Genomic DNA, 15,131 nt, shown 5'->3' with positions numbered 1-15,131 from the left:
ATATATATATATAATTTTTTAAACCAACGTTTCTAAATTTTTATCATAATGTGTAAATCCCTCCAGTATGCACTACAAATTTTTAGTGTTTAATTTTTTTTTCAGATATCCCATGAGTCTGTGCGCAATGTGGCTTCTCCAGAGCGATCGTTCTCGAATATGGCAGCAGACAACAAAAATGTTGAACGGATGGGTGGCACGTCAAGAAATATTCCGAGTTTCGGTTTTGAATCAGCCGAAAGGCCGTTTACTTGTCCAGAAAATGTGTCACGCGTGAATGATAGGCTAGTTGGGATGTTAGATCATATAGAAAAGAGAGTTGAACTTTTAAGAGAACATGCAACAGCAATGGAGCAAGAACGTGAAGCCTTGCTTACAATGATCTCAACTGTTAAGACAAATAAAGATTTACAACTTGTTAGTGAAGGCAAGTACAAATTTTTTTAAATCTAAGATAAACACAAACCGGTGACATCGATAAGTGTTTATAAATTATAACTTAAATAACATAATCCCTTCTTTTTTGTTTGTTGTATTATAGATTTTGTCAAGCTTAAGTTACGTTAATATTATTAATAATAATTAGTACTGCTACTAGTACTATTAGTATACTGAAGCTTGCTAGTTGCTCAAAATTCATGCTGTGTTTTTGTTGAATTTTCAGATAGTTGCTTAATATAAGCTTTAGTATACCAAAAAACCCACAAAGAATTTTTTAAAGTTAGGGTTTTAACTTTAGTTTTTACAGTAATAAAGTTTGAAAATATACTCTTAAATAGTTAGAAATAAAAGTAAAAGAGCATTACGTTGTTTAAATAATTTTGTTACGTTCTATCATCTACATGACATGATGAAGCCTGAACTGAAGTAGGCATAAGAGTATGAACGACTTCAACAAGTGTTACACACGTGTTTATGGGGTAATAACTTTATTATTACTCTTTCTTCTCAATGTAACGTAAGACAACTTATGTGTAAACGTTTTATGCATTAAACTTCATCAGAGTTGGTGCACAGTGTCTACATACTATATATAAAAAACTGGTGTAAATGTAACTTGTAAGAGACTGGATATGAAATTTATATTTACTATATAGCAGGCTACAGGCTAGCTATGCATTATTACTTGAACTAGTAGTATAAAAATCATGTTTAATGTCCCATTTAATACTAACTTTGGTATTTTGTTGACATTTGTCATTACATAATGCTTAAAAGTTAAATTAATTGACAAGGGATGTGATTTTTGCACAATGTTGGCATATCACATGCATATTAATTATGATTATTACTAGTAGCATGCATTTGATTTTGAGCTTAGGAAAGTATAATTCATACCATGAAGGATTCAGGCTCCAAGAGAGCAAGTGCAATTTGATAAAGAATTTACTACTTTTTATCCTACACAATGTGCTAATGGCTTACATATTGTAATAATTTCATTCAAATTAAAATTCTATTTATCAAAACCATAGTGTTTGCAGAATTCCATAATAACAAAATATGCCTGCTATGGCCAAACAAAGTTATCTATATAAATGAACATATTAACATAATTCAAACCACAAAGTTCATGATTTTTCATATTACTGACTTTTTGTATAAAAGCTTAATTAACTTGTTAAATATAATCCTGAAATGCTTATGTTCCATTTTTTGTTCTTAATGCTGTTTTTAAATTGTTGTACTTAGTGGATAGCTTTTCATATTTGAATTTTGTTTCAAAATGACAAATTGTAACATATTGTGTCATAACTTATTTCATAATCATTTTGTAATTTCTCTCTTTGTTTGTTTTTTTTTAGTTCCTTAAAAGTGGTTTCTGTTAAATGTAAAGCTGCACATATCTTGTTATTCTTTAATGGTTCATTGTAATTCTTTTATATTTCCTTTTTCCTTATAGATTTTGCCGATTGAAATGAGTTCTGTTTATTGTCTTTGTTCTGTTCTAAACCTTTTCAAAATAAACTTTTATTTTTAAGTTCTGTGATTTGCTGTATTTGTTAGCAGTATAATACATCTAGCTTATATTCAGGTTTTTTAAAGTATTTTCAATAATGGTAATGAAAACTTGTTAGATAATTTAAAACAAGAGGGAATCCTCAATAGCCACAGCTGTAATTAATCTCAAATTTGTCAAGAAATGGAGCTATAGTTAAAAATTTATACTTGAAAAAAAAACGGAGCTATTTTATGAGTCACTATGCCGTGGCTTATAAAACATTAAAGTGATGAATAACCATCTTAAATGGTATTTGTTTCATGTGTTTGTTAATTACTAGTTCTCTTATAATTTGGTATACAACTTCACTTAGACTTTGTTACAGCTCAGAATATTGAAAAGATAAGAAAACCTGTCATACCGTTTATATCTTTTGGTCATGATGATTGCTGTAAGATTTTTTCTAGAGTGAGCAGAAATGTTAAACTAGGTGGTGTGCCAGCCCAGCATTAAAGAAAGTTTAGAATAGAAATTCAATGACACCATAAAACCTTCTAAAGGACTACAGGACTGATGTGTTATTATTTTCCTCTGTTTTTTGTTTTTCTTGTACAACCTATTCTCTTCTATGCTTTTTTGCAAACAAAAAAATTATGTTTTCCTTTATGATAATTTTTTTTTTTGCCAAATAACACACCTTCTGATTCTCATTATTGACCCTACAGAATTGAATTGTTTGTTCGGCCTATGCTTAAAACATTTTTATCTTTGCCAAGCAAATTTCCGTATAGTAGCAAGTGAGAGTAATTCATTTAGTTTGGTCAAGAATCAAGCCATGAACAAAATAAACAGTTATTTTAAATGTGTTCTCCTTGTGTAAAATAAAATTAATGGAATGGGAAGTTCAAAATTTGAAATAGGTGTGTTGTGAAAAATATTTAAAGATGATAAAACTTTTTACAAGTATAATGCATTACTCATTCTTAGAAATGGTTTGTCTTGCCCTTGATTAAGAAACAAACAAAAAAACTTTGCCTTTCATATAACTTTTTTCAATCTGTTAAATTGACATTGGAGGCAAACCAATAATTGACTCTATATGTTTCTTATTTTTCTGTATGGGTTTTGAATTTGCAGTTGGAAGGAATTTTAACAGGAGTTTGAAAAATTACATGGTTATCTTTATTTTATTTTTTGCTAGTACCAAATGCTCAAATCTGGTAGCTCTGTGGGAGTGGGTTTTGCCTCAATCCTTATTGGAGACCTCCGATATTTTCCAAAGTTTCTAGCCTTTTGTACTGTGTCACATGTTTTACAAAATTACTAGAGAGAACCCTTGAAAGTTATTGACCCATTGTTGTACGAGTTTGTAATTTGAAATTTTTTGACAAACTATAAATATAGTGTAAAATATTACACATTGCATGTATGTGTGTGTGTGTGTATATATATATATATATATATATAATAAAGTTTCAGCTTGGAAATTACACATTGTATTTTTTCTCTTACTTTGTGTTTTCATTTATTAGGAGAACGGGAAGAAATTCAAGTAACAGCTGAGAGACTATTAGGTCGTGCTTTAACTGTGGAAGTAAATGTTAAAACTCTAAGAAATGAGGCCCAGAATAAAGCTCTTGATAAAGTGAACAAATATATTGAAGAATTATTTGATAAAATACGAATAGACTTGAGCAGTGGAAGACGAATGTGTGAGGCATACCTAAATGCTTGTCTGCCAGAACCTCGAGGGCCTATTGACCAAAGATTCCAGACTGTAACAATAGAATGTACAGCTGATGACCAAAAGAAGACACGTAGAAGGCTTGAATCACTCCTCTCATCAGTTATTGAAGCAGAAGAGAGTTTGCATCACTAACCAGGTATCAATGTATACTTGTACAAAAATTCTATATAGAAAAACTGTGAAAATTTGAATAAACAATTCAATTTGTTTATTAGAAAAAATATTTAATATTTTATCAGAAGTTGATTTTTTCACACTTTTGATCCCCATTAAAACTATTGAAATTAGAGGTTTTTGCTTTTTTAACATCTTACTACTTAACTATCATAATTTTTAACAAATTATTATTTTTAGATTTAAAAGTAACTTTTTTAGGTACACAGTCTGCAATTTTTTTTATAACCATGCCTTAAAATATTCTAGCCATATTTCATCAACATTTCATTTTCTAAATTTTTTTCCCAATAGTTGAAGTGAAAACAATTGATAGAATGTTTTGATTAATGTGGTTTGAGTATACACAGTAAATTGTCAAAATAAAAATAAATTATTGATATAATAAAAACACCTATATTCTGTATATATATTTTTTTTAAAGATGTATTTGAGATGAAAGTCAGAAGAGTCATCACTAGTGTGTCATGTTGCACTAGAATAGACTTGCTGTTATTGGTGAAGAGCTGTATCAAGTTTGAATCATCTAAATTTGTTTTGCTAGCTTCAGTACTAATCATCTAATTAATATAAAATTCACCCAGGAGGTGCTTCTTAATTAGGTCATCAAACTGAATGCATTCTTTCAGTAGTGCAGTTTCTATGAAGTCTGAATTTTATTTTTAATTTAAAATATTTTGCCAAAGACATTTTTGGTAATGTTATGATAGAATTTTTTTTTATATGAAAGATCAATACATCTATAAATTAAGAAAATAATTCATTATATGGCCATTTTTTCTTTTTTGGAAAAAAAACTTATTTGGTGGGTTGTAGTGGCATGCAAGTGTAGTCTTAAAATTGAATACAGATTTTTGTTGGTGGAGGAGTTAATTATGAATTCATGACTTGTGATCACTGCTATTAGAATAAGTACAGGCAGTATAATACAAGATAGACTTACCATCACAGTATTACTGTACGTGTAACAGAAAAGCTGTTCGTGTCTATTTTGAAATTTGAAAAGTATACTTATATATTTGTGCAGGATTTGTACCTTTTTATTAAGCTTATAGAAAGAAAAAAATTAATAAGCTAAATAAGTATATTTTGTGCATGCAAGTAAAATGTACTAAATTGGTCAAACTATGTGCAACCAGGTTTATTTTTTAATACAAAGAAATTTGTTAGGCTTTAAAAACGCTAATATCCTCCCTAATTCAGGGGATCGATGAGTAGGTTTTTCATTGCTCTATTTCCTTACTGCTTGAACAAGCATTTCTAACTGAAGCTTCTCATCCCCAATCCATTTTGTAATGTCATCAAGCAAAGGAAGTCTATGCTTACATATCTATCTTCTTCATTTGGTTTTATCCATCAGAATCTATGCCAACCTTTCTTCAGATATGTATACTCTATTTCTTACATGTTAGTCTTTATATGCTATACCAAAGTTGTTGTTTTTTTCTATACAGAAGAGTATTAATTTTTACCAGAATTCTTCCAATTATGTAAATTGGTCTCAATATCAAGGCCTTTTTTGCCTGTTTCTCAAGTCTTGTTGAGTTATGTGTGTTTCGATAAATGTGTACTACAAATTAAAAAAAAAAGAAATAGCAATACAATAGAATAATTAGAGCAGAACCACAGAGAATTAAGGAGGTTGGGAACAATAATATCAAATATGGAATGGTTAGAAGAAATATTAATTGAAATATGTAGTACTAGGGCTTTTCCTTAAATTCAGTAATGTCAGATATATTTCATTATTAGGAAAATGCTCACATGTAGATTAAAAAATATACTTTCTCACCCTCCAAAAATTCTCAGGAAAAGTTGATGGGAATAAATTCATCATGGGGACATTAATATTTGATTTAAAAATCACAAAGATCATTTTTAAAGATCATTGTGTCTATGATGTCCAATAAAAATGGCATAGTGTTAAACATTTTTACCAAAAAATCATGAACACAATTTTTTTTTTATGGGAAGAAGTAGTTGCTTAATTTTATATCTAGCTTTAATACTCTGTTATATTTTCATGGATTTGCTTCATGGGCTTGCATGTTCTCATAAACATTGTTTCAGATTCCAGCTTCATTTTTTTTTCTTTAAAAAAAAGGGAGGGGGATTCCATAATTTGATTTGTTCATTTATAAGGTTAGGGAAAGTCATATTTTACTGTTTTTTAACATTATTTTCCATTAAAAAATGCCTTAAAGTAGTGTGTGCAAAGTTAAGAAAGATTATTTATTTGAGACATTTTGGGAAATGCCTTAAGATATTCTTTTGCAGTTTCATGCCTACCTGTTGTTCTAAAGGTGAGCATGACATGATGAAAAAAGTTGTAAAGTTTTGGATCACTTCAGTAGGCTTGTATCTGTGATTTTGAATTTGTTGATTATCTGTTACACAGCCTCATTAAATGGAGATAAAAGCAATATGTTGTATTTATCCCATATTGTTAAATAAATTTTATGGTTACCATATTTTTAATCTGCATGTCATATCACTCTAAATTAAGTTATCTTTCTTTTGTATGTTTATAATAGACCTCAGTCTAGGGGTCATCAGTAAAGAAAATAATTCAGTACATTAAAAAATACAACTTTGCCATGACAAACACAAAGTACTTTTCCTTTTCTCCCCCCCCCCCTATTTCACAAAAGTTAAAAGATGCTTGATTTGGTCAGAAAATCATGTAACTATGCCACTAGTTCCTAGATCAAAGTTTATAGCATCGTTGTTGACAGCCACTCTGAACTAATTTATTATCAAAAGTTACAGTTTAAACACTGCTTAACATTTGTGTTAATCATGGACAAATTAGAAGGAATATGAAAAAAAAACAAAAAACATTTGCAGTAAGCATGATTTCTTTATTATTATTATTACCTCCAATAAGCAGCAACTTGGGCACACACTGCTGGCAAAATTGTGCTGTGGAGGTTTGATGATGAAAGTATAGCCAGCTGACCTACATGCTAATTGCAAAACCAGCATAGCACCTGCAAGTGAAAGTCTTGTTAATCACAATTATAGTAACATTCTGTATTCAGTCTTGCAATTGAAATGACTGAAATGCATGTATCATGGGTGTATTGATATTTGACAGTAAGAACCTGCAAATATTTCATCTGAAATGTGTACTAGCAATTTGTTTCTAGTGCCTTATGAGATCTGCTAGTAAAACTGCAATACATTAACCAGCAATTTAATCCTGTAGCCCCTATAGCTAACAAACAATGCTTACTCTTAAAGCTTGTTCACTTCCTAAATACCACAGTATATTTGTCCAAAAGATGCAAGTCCAACCCCTCAGTTTTTATATAAACCCACCTCAGCCCCCTAACCAGGAAGAGACTGGCATTGCTCCTAAATTTACCATTGTTAATTTTCAGTGCATTTTAAATTAGTTAGAATAGTTTCTTGCATCATTTACTAGCATTAATGGCTGTTAAGGGTAATTCAACAAAAAGATGTTATTTTGTAAAAAAAAATTAACTTTTCAAAAGTTTAAGATGATGTGAAAAACATTTTTTAAAGTTAGAAAGGTAATTTTGAGCAAAAGTGTGAAACATAGTTACTTATTTAATAATTGCCTTAACCGAAATCATAATATTAAACAACGAAAATCTGTAACATTATAGGATAAGTCATACAATAAAAATTTCGTATGAATTTATACAATTGCAATTTATTGATAGTAGGCAAAAGGGAAGAGCAACAATAATCTTGTAAAGTTCACTGATGCTTTCAATAGAGAAAACATCTTTACATTATTTATTACACAAAACAAAGTCAGAAAAGATTAATGACCTGTTGTACATGCTTTAACTTTGTGAAGAAGTGGGTGGCTGAATGTGTAGGTTAGACTTAAAAAAAAAATTACCAAAAGTAGTTCTTACATGTTTCTTAGCCTATACACATGATCAAATGACAATACAGTAAAAAATTAACACCTCACAATACTTATTATGACTAATGTAATTAAAAAAAGAATAATAAAATGTTACAAATTGTTTTTTGACTGATTGGCAAAACATATTCCAGTCACCCTTATTATGGTCACTGTATAAAAAATCCTGCACTTCCATTTTGTATAATGCAGTTCACACTTTTGTATTTTATAATATGAGTTACTATTTATTTTGAGCAGAGTCCAGTCAGCATCCATGTTGTTAAAGTATGAGTAACTGGTAGAGTATTGTGTTGGAGGGAGAGAGCTGACTGCTGGAATAGTAGTATGGTCCATAAATGTTACTTATACTGGGATAGCTTTAGCTATCTTGATGACAGAGATAACACTTGCTTATTTATGGCAAAGCTACTAAGACTATCTGCCACCATCTCTGATACTGAAGTGCTGACAACAGGGAAGAAAACCAGATGGCAGCACCTAATACCAACTCTTGGGCTACTCTTTACCATTGAATAATGGGATTGACTGCGACATCATAATGTCTCCACAACTGAAAGCCTGAGTACATTTGGCACTGAGTTTTGATTCCATGACTCACAGATTACTGGTCGAGTGCACTAACAAACAGACAAAAAATAAAAATAGCACACTTTCCTTTAATGATTCCTCCCTATTTCTTTCATCCTTTTGTGGTCATATAAGAGCCACAAGCACCAACATTAATCTTGAAAAGGCATCTCTGTCCTAACTTGTCTTTTTGTAACTAAGCATTTTGTATTCCCAGGAACCAGAAAAAACTAGGAAGTTTAAAAATTACCAAACATTTTATATTTGATTGATTGTATGTTGTATTTAAAAAAGAGAGGCCCAAAAAACCATTGAATTCAGTGTGAAAAAACCATTATTAAAGGATGCTTATATGGCCCTTGGGAATAAAAAGTGTACACTGCTGTGATAAGCAAAAGGTTAATACTGTTTCTTCTGTGGCATTTAAACATACACATACAGGGAGGATTATAACTTTTATTGACTCAAAGAACATTTGTCAATTCACACAATAACTGGATCTGATATAAGTTGGCAGTGATTGAACACATTCAGCATGCTAATGCTAAGGGGGGGGGGGGGGTCGTGGAGGCATGCACCCCAGAAAAATTTTGAAAAAGAGTGCCATGAGATCAGAGAGGATTATAACTTATTTTCCAATAGTAAATGACAAGTTATGACAATGTTTTTGTAGATTATATACCTATTTGATATATTCTCAATTCAACCACTATTTACTATACCATAAAATAGATTAGCAGCTTACTACAGTATATAATAAAGTATGGCACATAACTTTACAAATTTAAGGTATAATTATGTAATCGTTCTCTTTACTATCAATATCTGAGTCGTCGTTCTTAAGCCACACGTCCCCTTCTTCTAGGGAGGGGGGTGTTTCTGCATCTTCTACTGCTGCTGAACAAGAAGATTCACCAGTATAAGCACTGGTTTCATGTGGACAATACTCTTTTTCTTGAAAAAAAACTGGTTTGTTCTTCTTGTGGTCTTACAATACTTCCACCAAAGTTCAACAGCTGGGTGAGGAATAAAGCAGTTGAATGAAGGCCCTTTCTCTTTTATTTTAAGAGTTTCAACTTGCAAATTAGTTCTCTTCTCAGTTTGATTGCTTTAAGGGTAGAGAAAATCCTTTCAACAATGCCACTGAAAAATGGTAAACTAAATACCAATTCACAAAGCAGTAGCACATTGGGCCACTTTCTGGCATCAGGAGTTGTATGCAGTTTGTACCAAACTTTCTGGTAACTTTGTTTTTGTAGAGCTTAATATTTTTGTGAATAGTGTACTACTTCCTCTACTTCATCTTGCAAACTAGTAGGCCAAAACCTTGCTTTTCTAATGGCTCCTTAAAGCAAGAAGTGATGTAATCCATTGCATAAAAGGTATCCGCCAACACAGAATCTTCAGATTCTTCCTCAGTATTAAAGTCACTGATCTCAACTATAGAAGTCCTTGCACCTGTGGCTTTACCAGCTTTGATCATAACATCTTTATAACAGACCATTCAAGCCTGTTTTGTATCTTTTATTAGGTCAGGTAAAGCTTGATCTTGGCATGACTGCAAGGTGCTGCTGTTGTATGATTGCAAGAATGTACATTAATATTCATTATTAGCACCTTTGCTAATAACTTTATTGATTACAAGTTTGACTGTTGGTCATTCCTTAGGGCTACTCTCAGCCAGTTTTTTAAATTCTTCAATGATCTCACAATATGCTGAAGGGTCATAACAATATCAAGATTTTCTTTTTGCAGGCCTAAACTAAGGAATGAAGGGGATTTAAATACATCCACATACAGAGTACAACCAATTAGTATGTTTGAATGCTGCCATCTGCGTAGATAACCTTTAAGGCGAGCTCTGTCTGCACTGTTGATGGACTTATCAGTTGAAAGCAAAATAGGATGGTTTACATATCCTCTGTAAACATTGGGAAACAAACTGGGATGAAAAGTAAATTACAAAGAGAGCTCCCTTGGTTATTTTGGCCATTGCCAAGAACTAGATGCCCTTTCAAGTTGTCTGTTTAAAAATGTGTTGGAAATGCTGCTTAATCTCTGTTCTCTTTACTCGTAAACCCCTAAAATAACCATGAGATATGTGATTTCGTCACTGACCTGAAGGAGGTATTTGAACTTACCGAAGGTGGAGATATGCCAATTAGGTTTCAAGGAAGTAGATGGATTACACACAAGTGCAAGGCTATCCAATGAGTAGTAGATTGGTTTGGTGCCACCATCTGTACCACCACCTACAAGAACTAGCTTACCAACTGTGTCTAAAACACTACTCTTATTAAGGATATCAATAATCCCAATCTCTATTAAAGCATTACACAAGCATAAGCCTTTTTAGGTACTTCTACTGTAAAAAATTTAGCATATGATTTCAATTATTCAGTTTTGTCATCTTTCCAGCAGTGTAAAAGCATAATTATCTCATCTTAAACATTCCCAGCATCCGTGGAACCGTCCATAAAAAACTGAAAACATGAGCATTATCCAAGCTAACCATAAGATTATGATGTTGTTATTTTACAATTTAACTTGTAAGTAACTTTGGTGAGCCCTTAGTTTTTATAAGAACTCCTAAGCCTTACTCTATGCCATTCTTCCAACTTGTGCAGAGCTGGATACTTTTAGTCGTATCTTCCTTGGCCGAAAGATGACACATATCAAACTTTTTCCCCATCCTTTCAAGAGTAAATTTTCCATATTTAACAAGCTACAGGCAATTGGAGAGTACATGATAATAGGAACATTTGCTGACTTTGCCCGCTCAGTTCGGTAGCGAGCCAAAGGAGCTTTGTGCTATTACTAATTCTTTGGTTAGTGGAGCCAGCAATCCAACATGTGAAAAATTCTTCATGCCTTCAATTGAACTTTCAAACTTCCTGCAAGCAAAGCACCAGATTATTTCAACGAGCGATGAGTCAGTTGCATCAATATCACATTGAAGCCACAATAAAGTGGAAAGCTCTCTTTCATACTGCGTTTGCCACTTCTTGAAAGTTGTAACACTTGTCCCATGCTTTGGTTTCTTTATTCTGCTATTTTTGTGCTTCACACAGAAAAATAATTGCACATGCATGAGACACACCCACTTCTTGTAGTTGAAGTGATATTAGAACTAAGCACATAGTTAGCAGGTAATCTTGTAATAACATTTTGTATCACATGATTGGATGTCTGCCTAAAAGTTTTTTGGGTTGTCAAAGGCCTCTCTTTGATCCTCAAATGTCTGATGACTGATCATTATAATTGTCTCTGTACACATACTACTTTCTCAAATATGACATAACATTAAATCTTTCCATTTTACAATAAGAAATTATACATTATTGATAAAGAAACCAAGGACACATGTTGATTTTATGAATGGATGAGCCACCTATCTTGATGTATCCCAAGTTGAATACAGATTTAATACCACATAATTTTATATGCTTATAATAACAGTGTTTAGATATCAGGTTGTATGAGTGAATCTGTATAGACGTGAATATATGTCTGTGAAAAGACTCAAACTTAAATAATTGAAGTAACATAATTTTACAACCCATGTTTCATTTATGAATTTTACCACTATATTTTGATACTAATGTGCTTTTAGGTTTTAATATTCTTTGTAAAAATGTTTACTAAAATTTTTTCAAAAAAATGCAAGTCACATAAAAAAAATAGGTTGTTTTATTTAATAATGTGCAAATGGTCTTGAAAAGTATAAAAGTAATATCTGTAAAAAACTTTCTTTTACCAAATGTGTGAAGAAATTCTTTCAATTCTTATGAAACTACGGTGTTTATAGAAGTTTATGTCTGTCATAAATAAAATATTTTATGTAGATTTTTTCCAGTTTACACTAGCAAAAAAAAAGTTATTTTACATTTGAACACCTACATAAAGCTTACAAAGAATGACTGGGTCATGTGTCATTAGGTGTAAAAAGAAATTAAACTTCTGAGGATATTTATTACGTGGTACAAAATATTGTGTTGCTTTATTATTTGACATGTATATTTGTTGCCTGGATACTGTTATATTATTACTTGTAGGTTTTTTTCTAAACCTGCATACAACTTACTTTAAAACTGAAATTATTTATTGTATAATTTTTAGTTCATAGAATTTAAGTCATATTTATGTTTTGTTTGTCTAGCCAGAGATCTTGTCTTGATTTATTAAAACTATTAATTTAAAAATGATGCAAAAGATTATGAGTACAAAATTCATGATTGGAACCCAGAGGTCACTCATTGCTAGTGGCATAACTACAAAAGATGCTTCCCTCCCACATTTATTTTCCTATAATTGTAGTTACGATTCTGGCTGATTCCCTGATACTTACACCTCTAATCAGATCTCTGAATGTTTCCTAATGTGTGGCCAAAAATATACTGGATGAACTTGACATTAATTATATATACTTTTCATGTATACATTAGAAATGGTAATATAAACAAACCCATAAATAAAACATTAACTTGAGCCTACTTGACTATTGGAAAAATATTGTCTAAAGTAAGAACAATCAGTTGTTTTGATATAAATATTTTCTCCATTTAACTTCTTGTATTCACTTACTATTGTGATATTCTCTTAGTCATTTTTAAATGACTGAAACTGGTGCATATATATGATTTGTTTAAAACTGTATCAGTTGTATGTGCTGCAGTTATTGGCATTTTCCCTTGTTTCTTTTATTCCCTCTACAGTTTTTTCATGGAAGTAACAATTAAGGATATGAATACTAACATTTAAATAATGATTTCTGGAACCTTTTCTTCTTCTTTATACTGTCTTTAACTTTAAAAAATGCTTTATAGTTATATTTTAATTATTAGGTTATTTAATTACAAAGAGTTCTATACATATTGTTTCAATAATAGCATTCAGTATATTATTGTACACGGTGTTTTTCTATCATTGTCAAAAATATGACCTTGTAAGTTTTGTGCTTCTTATGCTACATTTTTATTTTTACACTGTATGTGAAGTAATAACAAGCCTCTGGACACCCAAAGAAGGGTGGTAGTGTGAAGTGTAGACTTGTTAATAAAAACTATTTCAAGCAAATACTTATCAATAATAGTTGTTCTTTTTTTCAGAATATTTTAACATTGTTGTTAAGTTACCCAGATACATAAAATATAGAGAGAAAGCTTTTCAGTATATCATTTGTAGAATAATTAATTTCATAAATTCATACGCCAGTTATTTTTACTATCATATCTTTTCCACATTTATAATCCTTAGACATGGACCTTACGATAGCTCTGACAAGTCTCGTAATAATTTGTGTATTAAAAAAATCCAACAAAAAACATTAAATGTTTTGGACATAAACTTAAAAAAAAGTCATCTTGCCTTTAAAGAAAAAATTAAAACTGTGATCTTTGCAAGCTAATTAGCACAAATAGGGGCCATATTTAATATAATTACCTATATTAATTGTAACAACATTAAAAAAATATAGATCTAATAACTGCTAAAAGGTCATATTTTGTTATGGAACTTAAATTTGTATCCTTAGAAGATGGTTAATGAATCTTCACAAAAAGACTTGTATTTTTGCTTCTCCCCCTGCACCTAACAAATGTTCCCCAAATCATTTATTTCTAAGAGCCTGCAAGGATGAATGTGAAACATAATAAGCAGATTCAGTAATGTCCTCAAATCTTTTGTGGCAAAATATGTTTTCATTATATGGTCATCAAACAGTACCTAGATAAGCCCCAGATCATATTGATCAAAGATCATATCCTGAAACCGCTACAATTAAACAACAGATATCATTTCAACAGAAGCCACCTTCTGTACCTTTCATTGTAATAACTCGTAGAGTTATTTGAATACTTAATAATATCACCAATGGACCCTAAAACCAAACTACATCTATAGCCTAAAGTAATGGACCCCAAAACAAAATTGTATTAAGTATCGTATTGCATTAAGTAATTACAGACTTAAAAAGTTCAAGATAAAAATTGTAATGGGAAGATTCTCCAATGATTGATTTAAATTATTTTGCAGAGAAAAGTCATAATGATGTGAACAAGCTAAAGTAAGAATAATGCTAATCATGTACATTTATCTAAATGTAAAGATATAGAAATCGAACAATCTTATAAGGGAAAGATCACAGTAGTATGAATAAAGGTATCTTGTTGAACATGCGAGACACTAAAGTGATACTTAACACCTTTCAACAGTATTACTCTAATTTTAAACCTCGCAGAGCCCAATTATCCTTGTAAAAACAGATAAGATTCCTATGTAGTTGGCCACAAAAAATGTCACTTCCTTCTGTTAAAAAAATGCCATTCATGGTGGGGAAGGAAGAGAACCTGCCTCTTACATGATAGAAATTGGCCAGTAAGTATTGTAAAACAATAAACTGAAAAGACATAATCAAAGACTATCCTTCAATTATTTATACAACAAAAGTTTTTTAATCTATTTCTGAACCAAATAGAATAACCAAAGATTAAATCATATTCAAAAATCTAACCAAATAATTATAATAATTTTACTACTAAACTATGAAAAAAAAAAGTTACATTAGATTTAACTACAATTAATAAAAGTTCAATGTATAATACTGAATAATAATTTTATATTATTGGCATCTGCAGAATGGGGCAGGGGGGGGGATAAAACTGGCTTCCTTCCCATGGTTAATTTCTAGAACCACTTCCTATAGGAAAATAATTTTGAACATGATAAAATTATATCTTTACATGTGTTGTGTGTATAATTTATGCTATTCCTCAAAATGTGAGAGCTGTGCATTAAAG

At 30.9% G+C, this 15,131-nt stretch overlaps 1 protein-coding gene across 3 annotated transcripts in view; it reads left to right on the top strand.

Annotated features, from left to right (window-relative positions):
- Window positions 1–10,246, top strand: part of LOC106465992 (BAG family molecular chaperone regulator 2-like) — a 42,046-nt gene extending 31,800 nt beyond the window's left edge. Inside the window, exons 3-5 of one of the 3 annotated variants that reach the window (XM_013926242.2) lie at window positions 106–427; window positions 3,475–3,825; window positions 10,090–10,246. In XM_013926242.2, coding sequence (XP_013781696.2) covers window positions 106–427; window positions 3,475–3,821 — 669 coding nt within the window. In that variant the 3' untranslated portion in view covers window positions 3,822–3,825; window positions 10,090–10,246. Of the gene's footprint in view, window positions 1–105; window positions 428–3,474; window positions 3,913–4,287; window positions 5,442–10,089 lie in introns of those variants that run through there. The other 2 variants (XM_013926241.2, XM_022393957.1) reach the window with 2 other exon arrangements.
- Window positions 10,247–15,131: the final 4,885 nt, after the last annotated feature.

This window comes from Limulus polyphemus, unplaced genomic scaffold (genome assembly GCF_000517525.1).
Source record: "Limulus polyphemus unplaced genomic scaffold, Limulus_polyphemus-2.1.2 Scaffold2115, whole genome shotgun sequence".
Lineage (NCBI taxonomy): Eukaryota > Metazoa > Arthropoda > Merostomata > Xiphosura > Limulidae > Limulus > Limulus polyphemus.
Note: the sequence above shows the minus strand (reverse complement) of the source record. Positions and strands in the feature narration are given on the sequence as shown.